The sequence below is a fragment of the Gekko japonicus genome, unplaced genomic scaffold, assembly GCF_001447785.1.
Source record: "Gekko japonicus isolate JY-2015 unplaced genomic scaffold, Gekko_japonicus_V1.1 scaffold286, whole genome shotgun sequence".
In the NCBI taxonomy this organism is placed as follows: domain Eukaryota; kingdom Metazoa; phylum Chordata; class Lepidosauria; order Squamata; family Gekkonidae; genus Gekko; species Gekko japonicus.
In genome coordinates this window covers 683,040-698,837 of record NW_015172559.1, presented here as the reverse complement: position 1 = coordinate 698,837, position 15,798 = coordinate 683,040, and the positions used below count along the sequence as shown (strand labels likewise).

The following is a 15,798-nucleotide window of genomic DNA, read 5'->3' as shown; positions in this document are numbered from 1 at the left end:
GGGAAAGAAAGAAATAATGGAAGGAAAGAGGGAAAGAAAGAGGAAGAAAGAAGGTGGGAAAGAGGGAAAGAAAGAGGGAGAGAAGGAAAGAAGGAGGGAAAGAAGGGGAGAAGGAAAGAAGGAGGGAAAGAAAGAAAGAGAGAGAGAGAGAGAGAAGGAAGGAAGGAAGGAGAGAGAGAGAGAGAGATTCTTCTGGTCTGTGAGAGATACTAGTGTGGCCATGGATAATAGTGTATAAATATGCATTTTGATACCTTGCTTAATATTTGATCTCCTGTTCAACAAATAAAATAACAGTTCAACAAATGAAAACTTCTGTTTTATGAGAGTGAGATTGGAAAGATTTAATTACAGCCTAATGTAATTCATACATGCGAAGTCTGAATGTGAAAAAACACACAACACTGAACTACTCAGCTTGTGTATTTCATATTTGCTCAATACTATTGTGAATCTTTTGTCAACTATAAGATTATGTATTGCACACACTATGCCTACATACATATTTTCCCTGGGCATAGTCTTTGCAGCTGAAATAGCAAGACAGGCCATTTTGCAGCCCCCAGTTTACAGTGTTGGTATGGAACTCTTTCTGTCCATTTGGTAACTACATTTTTGATGAGCATTCCCTTTGCTTTTAGATTACAGAGTTGACATTTTTTCTGTCAGGATTCCTGCACCTTTAGGAGCTGGGAGGTGAAACTTTCATTGGTGAATTTCTGTAAAGAAAATAATCTTTATAGTTCTGAAATACGTTATGGGAGTTTTGTATACAGTTTCCCTGAGAAAACAATTCACTCTCAGACACACATTTAGGCACTACTGACCTATATATGTTTCAAGGTTATGTGCAAATCTAACTTTCAAATTGTAGCTTTAATTGTAATCATAACAAGAAGGCAAGCCTTCTGTCAACCAGGCTGGTAAAGGTGGAGAATACTGTGTGCGTGAGAGAGAATATATGACTTTTTGGGTGCGTTCAGACGGGGGCTTTACATTGGTATAGGTGCCGGTTGCAATCGCTGTACTCACTGGCGTTCAGACGGCGAACATCTGCCTCCTGTCCCAAACCGATGTAAAGCCCTTTACACCGTTGCACTCTGCACTAGGTCCCAAGTGGTGGTATACTAAGTGCAATGGTTGCTTTCGATCTTCCCCGGCGTCTGATCCCTCTCCACCGGTGCCTAGCCATTTCCGTCGGAAGCCTGAGGCTTCCGGTTTCCCCCCGCCATTTTTTTTAAAAAACAGAGCGATATGCGCTTGGGCGAAGTTTCGCCCTGAGCATTTGTTAAAAAAAAAAAATCCCTTACTTTACCTATCCGGAGGAGTCCGGGACTTAAGGGAGGCCAGTTTGGGCTTTAAACTTTAAAGGTAAGTCCTTAAAAAAAAAACACGCCGATGCCCGCAGCGTGTGACCGGGCGTACAACGATGGGAACTGCAAAATGGAGGTAAGTGTGATCGCGTTTATGCCGGCAGAAAGCCCCCGTCTGAACGCACCCTTTATGTCAGCCACACACACGCTCCTGAACTGCATTAGACTGAGGCAACATGCAGAGGGGAGGGCAGAGTCCATAAAAAGATGAGAAACAACACAACCATGCTGGATTAGACAAAAGGGTCATTTCTTCCACTATTTCACTTCCCACAATGGCCAACCCCATGCCCTAGATAGCCCACAAGCAAAGGCACAAAAGGCAAAGCCTCTCCCAATTGCTGTTCCTCCCAGCAACTGCCATTCAAAGACATACTGCCTCCGAATATGGAACTTCAATTTAGTCATGACCAGTACTCATTGTGGGACCTATCCTTGTGTATATCTAATCCTTTTAAAATCTAATATGTAATCCCACCTGAAACTAACTCTCTTTTTGTGGTGTATTCAACTCAATGGAAAACTGTGTTTGTACTCACTAATCGAAACACCATGTATAGCTTTGTCCTGGGCAAGGATCCTAATCTTGCAATCCCTATTGGTAGCCCAGGAAGAGCCGACCAATCACCTACCATCAAGTTCCCTGAGAGGGAACGTCTGTGATTGGACATTATTGTCACAATCCTATTGGTTGTTATGTACAGTAAGGCGTGGCTACATTAGGCTGGGAGAGTTTAAAAGAAGCCCAGCTGCAATGCAAAGTTGTTCTGGTTGCTCTGTTCTGGTTGCTCTGTTCTGGTTGCGTTCATTAAAGCTGAATCACTTGCTGAAATCACTCTCTGACTCTTTGTTAAGTAGTCGACTTAACACTTTTAAATAGCTATTGCTCCATCCTGTGGCAGCATGTTCCACAAGATAAGGGTGCACTGTGTGAAGCTCTTGACTTTGCGCAATAACTCCAGAGAAGTTAGCTGTGCTTGCCTTTTGCAGAACAAAAAGTAAGAAAGTATCTTAGCACCTCACACCCCAAAAGAGATTAATCTTTAGGATGCCCTGAGACTACTACTTATTTTTGTCTATACTGTCCATCAGATTCACTGGGTATGTTCTCTTTTTGAGACAGGGAGAATTTTCTATCTAGCCAGTAGTTTAAATAGGAAAGGTTTTTAAAGAAGCTTCTATAGAATATTGTCTAAGTTAACCCCCCCAACCTTAAATTTGTAAATTCTTATGAAATTGATTTACTTTTCAACAGAGTGCCTATGTCTGTGTTCCTTTGCACACTCACTGAAAAGCCACCGCTGCTGCTGTTTAAACCGCCACCCCACCCCAACCCATGTGCAACTGGCACAGGGTAGTGGGTGGCCAAGAGAGAGCTCACCCAGCAGCAAGCCCTCTCCCTCTCCAGCGGGGATGCGGAGGCGGTGGTGGCACACAGGGGATAGCCTGCGGCTGGGCAGGAGATGATGAGATGCCACCGTGGCGGGGAAGGCGAGCTGCTCCTGAGCCAGGGGTGCCGAGGGACATGTTGCTGCGGTGTCTTTTGCTACGGCCAGCCTAATTTGGGAGTGGCCAGCAGAGAAGGGAAGCAAGAGCAGAATCCGAGCGCTGGGGAGAGTGGCAGCCCTGCAGGAGGGCGCCACCCAGGAGTAGCCTGAGCGCACCGGCGACCTCGCTGCCATGTGGGTGGGCTGTGCATGGCTCGCTTAGTCCTGGCCAGCCAGCCAATGGCCTCGCCCACTTCGACAAGCAGGCCTGGCCCACACTGCAGAGGGGAAGGAGGGTGCCCAGGGCCTTCCCAGATCCATGCACCTACCCCGCATGCACACACCCACCCCACCTGCCTTCCTTGACATCGCCAGCCGCAGCAGGTCCTCAAGGGCTGCCAGGCCACCAGGGCCTTCCCACACCCACCCAACTCCCGCCTGCCTCCTCTGACAGTGCCGGCTAAGTTACCTTGCCTGAGGAACCGACACAGTGCCCTTTTGGCGGGGAGGTGTGGCGGAGCAGCAGTGGGTGTCAACGGGACAAGCATGTGCTCTGATGCTTGTTGCCTCCGCCACTGCTTCTTTTTCCAAGGGCAGGGTGGAGCAGGGGCGAGGGGGGGAAGGAGGGCTCGGAAGCCAGCCGGAACGCTGTTCCAAGGCATTCCGCCCCCAAAATAGCCCATTTCAAGTCTTCCAAACTTCTTAAAGTACAGAGATGGCCTTGGACGCCCTGATAGATGTCCCATCCCTGCTGATTTTGTTACATGTCTCAGTGGCTTTTAATACTGGGAAATTAGGTTAATTTTTCACCATCTTCAATATTCTATTGAAGACATGGGTCTTGGATTTTCCTTTTTATCAATGCATACACATAGGATGACCACTAGAAATGCAACCTCAGCCTCTTGGAAGCTTAACTGGAGTGTTCAGTAGGTTTCAGTGTTAACACTGATTTTAAGGATAAGGATACAGTACAGGAACCTTGACCAGGTACTTTTTGTCTTCTGCCAATAATACACAAGCTTGGCAACCCAGCATGCCCTATTGTCTCAGGCACAGGCACTATCACAGTAGTGGTGTCCAGGTACATGGACTCTATTTACAGAGGCAATAACTTGTGTGTGTGTGTGTGACACCACAGACACAATAATCTGTTAATACTCTTCCAGGAAACATTATTTTGGCCACTATGGATGTTAGCCACTAGATACCAACATCCCCCACAAAGGGGGGATGACATTAAAAACACTGTGAGAATACCACAGCTAATATCGCCACCAAGTTCTGAGATTTTGTCTTCACCCACAACTACTTCAGATCTGTCCAGGTGGGCAGTCGTATTGGTCTGAAGTAGTAGAACAAATTTTGAATCCAGCAGCACCTTTAAGACCAACAAAGGTTTATTCAAGGTATGAACTTTCGTTGTTAGCTTCCATTTCAATGTATCTGAAGAAGTATGTGTGCACATGAAAACTCATACCTTGAATAAACTTTTGTTGGTCTTAAAGGTGTTACTGGACTCAAAATTTGTTCTACTACTTCAGAATTGGTAATGATTTATTCTTTCAGGTCAATGGCACAGTCATGGGCACCTGCATGCCACCACGGTATGACAACATTTTCACGGCTGACTTAGAGCAGTGGTTCTTAAACTCCTACCATTAACACATCTCCTTCATTTGAGATTTTTTGAATGGCATTTTTATCATCTGGACACATGAGAAAAAAGCCCTTGAGAAATTAAATCAGGCCATCAGTAACTTTCATCCCACCATCAAGCTGACCATGAATCAATCTACACAAGAAATGCATTTTCTAGATACTACTACAGGGCTCTTTTTGTAGAGAAAGCCCAGCAGGAACTCATTAGCAAAATAGGCCACACCCAACAGCAGATACTCATTAGCATATTAGGCCACACCCCTGATAGCACAGCTCATTAGCATATTAGGCCATACCCCCATGTTGCCAGAAGTGTGGTCATCGCCTCACACACGGCCACGTTGTACCTGATGCACTCCCACACCAAATACTTTCCTCTAGGGTTACCATTTTTTGAAAAGCAAAAAAAAGACATATCTCCTGACTACTTCAAACAAGTGATCAGTTTGGCAGATCTCATTTTAAATACCCTACTATTTAAGCTGTGATCATTGCTACTCACAAGGAATATTCCTTATCTTCCAACCCTAAAAGAGGGAATTTTCATCCGTGTTTTAAGAGCTCAAAAGAGGAGAGGCAACTCCACACCACGCAGAGAGACACATTTACAGAGAAAGCCCTGGCCCTATTCTCATAGGAACATAGGAACAGAGAAGCCATGTTGGATCAGGCCAATGGCCCATCCAATCCAATACTCTGTGGCACACAGTGGCCAAAACCCAGGGACCACCAGGAGGTCCACCAGCGGGTCCAGGACTCCAGAAGCCCTCTCACTGTGGCTCCCCACGCACCAAGAAGACAGAGCATCACATAAGAACATAAGAGAAGCCATGTTGGATCAGGCCAGTGGCCCATCCAGTCCAACACTCTGTGCCACACAGTGGCCAAACCCCAGGGGCCACCAGGAGGTCCACCAGCGGGGCCAGGACTCCAGAAGGCCTCCCATTGTTGTCCCCCAAGCACGAAGAATACAGAACATCACTATCCTAGACAGAGTGTTCCATCTATACCTTGTGGCTAACAGCCACTGATGGACCTCTGCTCCACATAAGAACAGAGAAGCCATGTTGGATCAGGCCAATGGCCCATCCAATCCAACACTCTGTGCCACACATTGGCCAAACCCCAGGGGCCACCAGGAGGTCCACCAGCAGGGCCAGGACTCCAGAAGCCCTCCCACTGTGGCTCCCCATGCACCAAGAAGTCAGGACATCACATAAAAACATAAGAGAAGCCATGTTGGATCAGGTCAGGGGCCCATCCAGTCCAACTCTCTGTGTCACACAGGGGCCCAAACCCAGGTGCCATCAGAAGGTTTACCAGCGGGCCCAGGACTCCAGAAGCCCTCCCACGCTTGCCCCCCCCAAGCACCAAGAAGACAGAGCCCCACTGGCCCAGACGTAAGAACACAAGAGAAGGCACGTTGGATCAGGCGGCCAGTGGCCCATCCAGTCCAACTCTCTGTGTCACACAGGGGCCCAAACCCAGGTGCCATCAGAAGGTTTACCAGCGGGCCCAGGACTCCAGAAGCCCTCTGATTGTTGCTCCCCCAAGCACCAAGAAGACAGAGCCCCACTGCCCAGCGAGCGGTGGGTTCCGTCGCCCTGCCATCAAGGGGGCCACCGACTGACCTGGTCTCTGCCGGATGTGCCTTTTCCTGCTGCTGCAGAAACAGACCTTGCTTAAGATGCCGAGGATGTGTCTCTCACAGAGGGGGTGGGCATCCTTGCTGGAGCCGGTGCAGCGCTTGGAGGCCAAGACGCAGTTGCTGTTGGACTTGCATGCCTGCCGCTTCTGCTGGATCAGTGAGCTAGCGATGGCCGTGGCCATGGCTGCATGGATGGGGTGGTCAGCAGTTACAGGCTGCTAGCCGGTGGCGGTGCCACCGCCTCATGATGGGCCCCCATTGGGGCAGGTGGCAGAAGCCCCCAGGCCCGGCAAGACTTTTGCCCAGCCCCCTTCTGCCCCCCAACCTAGAAGCCAGGGGGCAAAGACGTCTCAGCCTCCCTTCCTCGTAGGTCCGACGGAGGGCTCTGCGGGCTGGCCCGCCAGGCAGCCTGCTAGGCAGGTGGGCGCTCACCTCATCCGGCATTCCGGGGCCAGTTGGCAGGTTCGCTCCAAGCCGGCCCATCCAACGCAAGGCTTTTTGCGAAGTGGCGGGCGGTGGTCCTCAGAGGGAAAAAGCAGCAGCAGTGAAACAATTGTGACCAGCAGTGGTGGCCCGATTCAGGATACCCACACAAGGCACAGGGCCCAGTGGCAGCAGCATCTTGGTCCGACAGGGTGGCGTCTGGTGCCCCCAGCTGTCCCCAGAGGTCTCCTGGTGGGGCGGTGAAGGGGAAGGAGGCGTCATGCCAAGGTCCGTGGCCAGGCCAGCCCTCATGGACCCCCGCCTGGCCCCCTCACATCCTGTGCCTGCCTGCCTGCCTCCCCTCCCATCCCGCTCTCTCTCTCTCTTCCCTGCCTTCCTTCCTCCCCCCGGCAGTAGGAGCGGCAGCCGCCACAGCAGAAGCCAGGATCCCCTGAGCCACGGCTGTGTGAGAGCAGCACATGGCGGCTGCTTCATCTGGGTGAGCTTTTGGCGAGGGAGGGGTGGGGAGGGCTCGGAAGCCAGCTGGAAGGCCGTTCCGGTGCATTCTGTCCCAAAAATAGCCCTGCTACTGCACAAATATATGATGGGTATATAAACAGCATCTTGTACTGGAAACCTATAGCTTGCCAAACATATCTACATGCCTCCAGATATTATCCTAAACACATCAAACACATCCTAAACACATCCTAAACACATCCTAAAACATCCTAAAAACATCAAAAAACATCAAACAATCCATTGTCTATAGCTAAGTTCTACACTACAGCCACATCTGTTCCAGTCCCTCTGACAGAGATTCTCACCTAAGGAATCTATAATAGACATTTATGGAATTACAATGTCTGTCTGATGTACTCAGGAAACAGACTGACATGGTACCCAGAGATAACGTGCTATAAGATATGGCCCAAACAAAGCAACAATAGAACACCACTGGGGTCACATACAGCTCACAACTCAAACCAATTCAAAGCATGATTAATGACTTACAGCCTATGCTGGATAATGAGAAACATTTCTATGTTACTGGAATAATCCCTTGATTTTTGTGCTCAGCATGAACCAGCAGCAGGAGACAATACTTATCCCTCCATTTTCTCTAGTACTTTAGTGATTTCATGCAGTGAAAGAAAATGTTCCTAGATCAACTGGATCTCAGGACAACCCTCCTCCTTCAAGTAGAGACCCAAGACAGTTCTTATCTGCATATCTTCATAATTCCCATCCAAGGTTTGAGGAAAACTGTCACGTGAAAATGTTTATGTCATGCATACAGTTCATATCATAAGAACATAAGAGACCATAAGAACATAAGAGAAGCCAGTGTTGGATCAGGCCAAAGGCCCATCCAGTTCAACACTCTGTGTCACACAGTGGCCAAAAATACCAGGTGCCACCAGGAGGTCCAGCAGTGGAGCCAGGACACTAGAAGTCCTCCCACTGTTGCCCTCCACCCTCCAAGCACCAAGAATACAGAGCATCCCTGTATGAAGAAACCATTACAAAGTTTATAACATGAAAAACACATACAATATTGTAGTAAGGATTTCTTTAAAGGTACAAACCAAAATTTGGTCCTTATACCATGTACCCCATAATACACCACCAAAATACTCTAGGCTTGTATAAAAAACGTTGGAGAGAATAAGAGAAGATTACATTCCTTATGGGCATCCAGACATGTGCTTAGAGATTTCCTTTCTTTCACTTAGCTCAGGGATTCCCAACGTGGTGCTTGTTGGTGCCAAAGAGCCCACTGACACCTTTTCTGGTGCCCACTAAGTGTTTTTGAAAGTGGGTGGAGCCACTTGCCTAGCAGGGCTTCAGATTGGCTGCTGGAGATCTGATTGGCTGTGCAGATTAAATAACACTGTTTTAGTGACAGCTGCCACCACAGTATTGGTTTTATTATCTTTCACTCCTTTTTCCCAGTGTATTTTTTAAATTACTCCCTTTCCCCCTGCACCTCTGTTTCCTCTCTGTTTCCTCTCTGTATCAGACATTTTGTGGCTGGCTTCAGTTCCTGTGGCAGCCATTTTGTGGTTGTGGCCTACTACCACGTGTCACAATTCCAAAGGTACCCACAGGGTCAAAAAGTTTGGGCACCTCTGACTTAGTGACAGAAACAAATGAGTGCAACCAATTTGTACCATGGAAACCACAATTCAGCCTTCCTCCTTGTCTAGCAGAACCCCCCAAAAAGGGATAAATCAGGAAGGTGGGTCTCTAACCAAACAAATAAACAAAGTAATACCATCTTTTACTGGGCCCACCATGTTCCTTTTACGTAGGGCATTGTTGTGGCTGTACATGGAATAAGGCTCAGTTGGAACTGCCTTGGGTTGCCCTAAACTCACTGACTCCTGACTTTCAGTCACCTCTGCAAAATGAGGTAGGAATTGGATGCTATGATGCTGAACAGTTCCTGTCAGAAAAACCTGGTCCACCAAGAACAACATAGCATTATGTTTTGGTCTCCCCACTGCCACCACTTTCCCTGTACTTTACAGGAGCCTTGTTTCTCAGCATGCTCTCCATCTGGAACTTGTGTTCTGCCCTCCTTCATTTATTACTCACCTGAAATTGTGTTCCTGGTCCTGATGTCTCTGCTCCTCGACTTGATCTAGCTTAATTCTGGATACAGTTATGCCTCCAATTCGTCATAGCTCTTCACTATATCTGCCTCTACAAAGACTGTAAGACCAGCTTCCAAAGCCCAGACATACCAACCATAAATAGTTTTTCAAACATATAAAAAAGTTCTAAAACACATAACAGAAATTCACATCATCATACTGAAGATGAATCTCACAATAATACAACATCTGATTTTAATATGGACCCTGGTACTAGAGCTTGCAATAAACTCAGATGCCAACTTTGCTGCCACAGACACTCAGACAACACAATCACTGGACCTAACAACATCAACTACACCATCTCAGGCTTATTCACATGCTCATCTTCTAACATTGTATATGCCATTAAATGCCTACAATGCCCTTCAGTTCACTATGTAGGGAAAACGGGTCCTATGCCAAAGGAAAAATGGACACAAATCTGTCATCAAGAACCACAGAACTGAGAAACCTGTAGGAGAACATTTCAACCTCCCAAGGCACTCATCGGGGGACCTCAAAGTATATGTTTTACTGCAAAGGAAATTCAGAAACAGACTGGAGTGGGAGATTGCTGAATTACAAGTTATTACAACACTCAGGACAATGGAACCCCCAGGGCTTAACAGAGATAACAGGGTCTTATCTTACTATTCACATGATACGTTACTCAGTTTTCACTTATACCCAAAATTAAACTTTGTTAGTCTTAAAGGTGTCACTGGATTCAAACATAGTTCTTACGTCTGTTTTTAACTCTTTTATTTTATTCACAGACCTTACCAACTGCGTTATTATCTTAGCTGTACTTATGCATCTTGGCTCTAATTAGCCCTTTCTGGGAACTAGCCCCCACCCCCTATATGTGGCACATGAGGAAATATGTTTCAATGTGTCTGGGGAGGTGTGCATCCACACGTGCTGAGTCTCTCAGTTCTCGCTTGTGCCCAGAATTGAACTTTGTTGGTCTTGGAGGTGCCACTGGACTCAAATTTGTTCTCACATCTATTTGTTAACTCTTGTATTTGTATGCTAATTTGCTGCCATTCACAGGTCTTAACAACTCCTTTAATCCAATCTCAGCCATACTTATCGCCCAGTTACTTAAGTCATACCTCTCTAGGAATCACCAGAAGCTCTAAAGTAGAAACACAAACTTTTTGGGGATTCCTACAGAGGACTGTAAAAATGCCATAACCAACAGCAATTTTTAAAAATATCTGTCTCTTCCCAGCTGCTGGAGTGCCAGTAGACAAGGTCCACTGGAGGTGGGAGATCTATCACCCCCATAGGGTTGCAAGCTCTGGGTTGGGAAATAACTGGAGGTTTGGGGGGTGAAGCCTAAGGACGGCAGAGTTTGGAGAAGGGAGGGACTTCAATGAGATATAATTCCATAGAGTCCACCTTCCAAAGTGGCTATTTTCCCCAGGTGAACTGCTCTCTGCCACCTGAAGATCAGTTGTAATAGCTTCCAGGTGAGCTTCAAGGGAAGGCCTGTGTAAGCGAGTTACTGTAGTCTATCCTAGAGAGGACTGTTGCATGGAGTACCATGGCTAGGTCAGAGCGGGACAGATAGGGAGCCAGTTGCCGAACCTGGCACAGATGGAGAAATGCCAGCCTGGCAACCTTTGCAACCTGGGCCTACATTGACAAAGTGGCATCCAGAGTCACGCCCAGGTTCCTGACGATCAGTGCTGGTGAAAGGGCTGGGAGTTGGCAACCCAACCAAGAGCTGGGAGTTGGCAACCCAACCATGGCCCACCCCCACCCAGCCACAGAACCTCTGTCTTACCTGGATTCAGCTTCAGCTGATTCTGCTTTAACCATCCCACCATAACCTTCAACCCCTGCCTAAATTCATGGGAACGGAGTTGAACTGGCCACCCATCAACAGAAATAACTAGGTGTCATCAGCATACTGATGGCACCCCAGTCTGAAACTCTGTGCCAGCTGGGCAAGGGGGCACATATAGACAGGGGAGAGGAATGCCTCCTGAAGAACCCTGCATAACAGCAGGTGCTTCGGGGATACTTCCCCTCCCAGCACCACCCTCTGTCCCCACAATATGAGATCTTTATAGAACAATCACAATACGAGATCTTTATGGAAGCATTAATATTGCTTCAGAAACTATTAATTTTAATAAAGCTGGTTGGATGATGCCCCTGCAGGAAGCAAAATCATCCTACAACCAGGGAGTACAAGTTATATATAATTAAACAAATACCATTTTTAGACTTTGTTGTGTTAAAATATATTACCCAAAGACTAATCCCAAAGCAGACTATTTCTTTCCATCTGTATTAATGGCCTAAGGACAAAGAATGATCAATACTACTTATAAAGAGCTACACCTTGTGTGCTGCGCAAATCTCAGACCTGAGCTCTAATCTTCTAGTTAAATAGGGAGAATCATTTTTGCCTGAGGTCACTAGAATTAAACTTCAGGAGATTTAAAAACAACTGCCTGGCCCACAATGCTTTGAAACCAAATCATCTGCACTGAAAACAAAGATAAAGGGACCTAAAAGAGTATAGCAAGGCATCTTTAATTTTTCGAACTTACTGTAGGCAGTAATCCCAACGCACTTAAGCAGAAGTTAGATCTACTACAGTCAATTAGACACAGGGCCAGAGAACATGATGCAGCTTCCACACGGAAGCCATTTAATCAGCTTGACTTGCCTGTTCTCTCCAGGAAGTAGGGTTGCCAAAAAAAAGCCCGGTTTGGCAGGGGTCCCCCGCTTTGGGGGGGGTTCTACCTGCTGCTGGCCAGCTGGCCGATGGGGGAAGCCCTGCCCCCAAACCCCAACACCCGCAGCCACCCCTCTCCCTTTTCCCTGTACTTAAAGGGAGTCCCTTTAAGTGCAGGGAGCTGACGTTTCCCCACACGCCCATCGGGGGGCGGGGGGCGGACGTCCCCAACATGACATCATCACATCAGGGATGCCCCTCCCCCTCTGGGAATGCCCCCCAAAGTCCCCTGCTGGGGGCTAAGATAGACTTGGCAACCCTACCAAGAAGCCGTGTGCTGTCTGTGTTCAGTGGCTCCCCCGGCAGATCCCATGACATCAGCAGTAGTGCCACAGACCATTGGGATACTGTAGTGATGTAGAGAAAGCCACTCATTCAGTACTACTAGGCCACTACACACAAATAGCTTGCTGCACGGAGACACCCGCAATGTGAAACTGCGTATGAAATAGCATCATGTGCACTACACCATGCAGGATGGCTGCAGTCCAGCGACTTATGATTTGCACAGCCATCAAATCTCCATTTTATTTGTCTTTCTCTTTCCCACTCCATCTCAGTGGAAAGACCATTTCTTCTCTGCCAGTCACCTGAGGCTTATGAAACAGGTTTGAGGCCATCTATCACACAAAGGTGGAAAGCCTGCAGAGAAATAGCAGGACTGGATGCAATTCAGTATAATTGCATCACCTTCACTGGGAACAAAAGGAGTCTCAATGAAGAACAAGAGTCTACCTTTGCCTAGCCCAGGTCATTAATCAGGAATTTTCAGTAATTAATTATAGTGTATTTAGACATAAAGGACCCTGCTGCATTAGCATCCCTGCCAACAAAGACCTAGGCTTGCATAAGCATCCTCAGCTAAAAAAGCTTCTCCTTTTACACTGCCCAATACTGCCCACTGGAATCTCCTTCAGAAATCCCTGCTTGATGGAATGGCTAAAACTGCCTCCAGACATTTCATCCTTGCCTTGAAGACTTCCCCTCCTTTACACATTCAGAAATGTTCCCAGGAGCCTGGAACATCTCTCTTTCAGACAATCAGGAAGCTTACTTATTAGCTCACCTGGATTCCACTCCCTTTACTCCAAAACTGGGGGTGGGGAAATAAAACTTTTGGTTTTAATTCAAACACCAAGACCTAAAACTTAAGAGTCAACCTGTCCCCTAATGATGTTCGGTATACTTGTTCCCTGCTCTTACTGTATACTCCAAATACAATGCTTTGCAAAGCAAGATAGAGGGGTACATGGGTATACTTAGAAGCCAAAACAACCCTGGAAAAGACTGTGCCCCCTACCCTACCCTTTACTTACAGAAACCAGGGTTGGAAGGCTGGTAATCTTATTGTGGTTGCCAAACAACCCCCTCAATAAGAATACAAGAACGTAAGAACATGAGGCCTGCTGGATCAGACCAATGGTCCATCCAGCCAAGCATTTTGTCTCACACAGTGGCCAACCAATTCATCTGGACGGCCAACAACAGGGGATAGAGACTACTGAGATCTCAGAGGGCATTAATTTCTTAGGTACAGGTTCTGCTTCTATTATGGGGGATTAACCCGTCTGTCTGTCTGTCTGTCTGTCTGTCTGGGGGGGGGGAGAGAGATTTTTCTGCAAACCTGGAGCTTTTCTCAAACTTGTAGAAGTATCTGTATTGTTTGGTCATGGCTTCAGTCTCTCAATTTAAATATCCACAAGGGGGCCACATTAAGAATTAGATACACTGATAGTTGACATCATTGTAACTGCTTGAGTGTACTAACTTTTCCCCCTGGTTTCACAACATTCAAGTTCTCAATAACCGTTACAAACCAGCACTAGGATCTTCATCACTTGATCCAAACTACACAACCTTTATAGTCTTTTGTGTGTGTTGCTGTTGCCCAAACTGGGTGCATTCCTTTAAACTGGGTGTAGAACTTAAGCCAGGCACTCTTAGGAGGGACAGACTGAAGAAGGAAGAAAACATTATGTGGTTGTGGTGATTTTGGGCTGAAGAGCAAATTAGGCCTATTCACCCAGATACGTATTTAAGCATATCTTCCTGAATGCACACAGTAACCTTTGCATGTACAACTCTGCAAGAGCCAGGTGAGGTTGAACAGCAAATTAGGCCTATTCACCCAGATAAGTATTTAAGCATATCTTCCTGAATACACACAGTAACATTTGCATGTACAACTCTGCAAGAGCCAGGGTGGTGTAGTGGTTAGAATGTTTGTCTAGGATCTGGGAGACCTAGGTTCAAATTCCCTCTCTACCATGGAAGCTTGCTGGGTGACCTAGGCCCAGTTTCATACTCTCAGACTCACTTGCCTCACAGGGTTGTGGTGAGGATAAAATGGAAGAGAGGAGAGTGATGTAAGCCACTTTGGGGAGAAGGGTGGGATATAAAGTAAGGAAATAAAACGAAGAGAAAGATGGGATATAAAGTAAGGAAATAAAACGAAGGAAATAAAATAAATTCTAAACGACATATTAGTATCCCTATGTGCACTCTTTGTAGTGGGATTGTGCCTTTTCACTTGAGTAGCACCACAAGTAAAGTAGGGTTGCCAACTCTGGGCTGGAAAATATCTGGAGATTTTGGGAGTGGGGCCTGAGGAGGGCGGGGTTTGGGGAGGAGGTGGTGTGCCATAGAGTCTACACACCAAAGCACCCGTTTTCTCCAGGTGAACTGATCTCTGTCACCAGGAGATCAGTTGTAAAACCAGGATATCTCCAACTACCACTTGTAGGTTGGCATCCCTAAAGTAAAGTGACATTTTAAACAGACATATACCTCCCACACTATCTAGATTGAGTGGCACAGTGAGATATCTAGGTATATGTGACCAAAAAAAGCAGTGTTGGCCTAACAATTGGTCTAACAGGTACCTCTTTTAAACAGGCTGGCTCACATTGGGCAACTACTTTGAGATGCAGTTTTTAATTCCCACTTCTTCTTTAAAAAAAAAAAAACAGTTTATTAGGATATATTTAGCCCAGACCCAATCAACCAACCCAGACAGGATTGAGTGCCACACACTTCTGAGCAGCTTCTCCACTACACAACTGAAATTCATCCATATAATTAGGATCAGACTGCACTCCAAGGGGGTCTTACGACTGAACACCACCAACTGTGGAATCTAAATCACAGCATATGCAAGGTGCATTGCAATAGACTCACAGTGGGTCTGTATGTTTTCTGTGCCTACATCCTCCAGAGCCTCAGACCACAGCTCTCTCAAAACCTGGAAAAGCTGGATAGCAGACATAACGGTGGCAGAGAAGTGAGCTAGCTTTGCTGCCGCCACCAAAGTACACGTGTCCAGGAACATTCATTTTTCATTTCCCTCCATGTGTTCTATCTTCCTGTTTCATCACTCCAAGCTCCTCAGCAAACCAAGAGGCATTCCAGGGTCTGCAGGAGGGAAGAGGGCACTCCGTAGCAATCATGTCCACATCCTCTACATTTCACAGATTAGCCAGAGCTGTGACAGGACTGCCAACCTTACTAACCAGGAAAGTCCCCAAGAGGCATCAGGAAACCATCCAGATTCATGAACCTCTTGGAGCAGCAGACCATCCTAACTGACCCTTGCAGATGATCCAAGTGTCCAGGAGTCTAAACCTCACCAGGTAATGATTGGTTGAAGACAAAGGCAGAGTAGAAAAATCCCCCCATTATCGAATAGGGAGGCCTTCCTACCAGTTCTGGATCAATAGTGAAAAGAAGGCAACCTGCTCTCTCCCATCACTTACATCTCACTTTTTTTGGGGCCGTACCAACACTTCCTTGGAATGCTGATCACATTATC

General features: G+C 46.9%; 1 protein-coding gene across 1 annotated transcript in view; it reads right to left on the bottom strand.

Annotated features, from left to right (window-relative positions):
• Positions 1–6,352, bottom strand: part of LOC107118842 (E3 ubiquitin-protein ligase parkin-like) — a gene marked incomplete at its 3' end in the record, with an annotated part of 451,727 nt that extends 445,375 nt beyond the window's left edge. Inside the window, exon 1 of the mRNA XM_015421222.1 lies at positions 6,200–6,352. Within this exon, the coding sequence (XP_015276708.1) occupies positions 6,200–6,352 (153 nt within the window). The remainder of the gene's footprint in view (positions 1–6,199) is intronic.
• Positions 6,353–15,798: the final 9,446 nt, after the last annotated feature.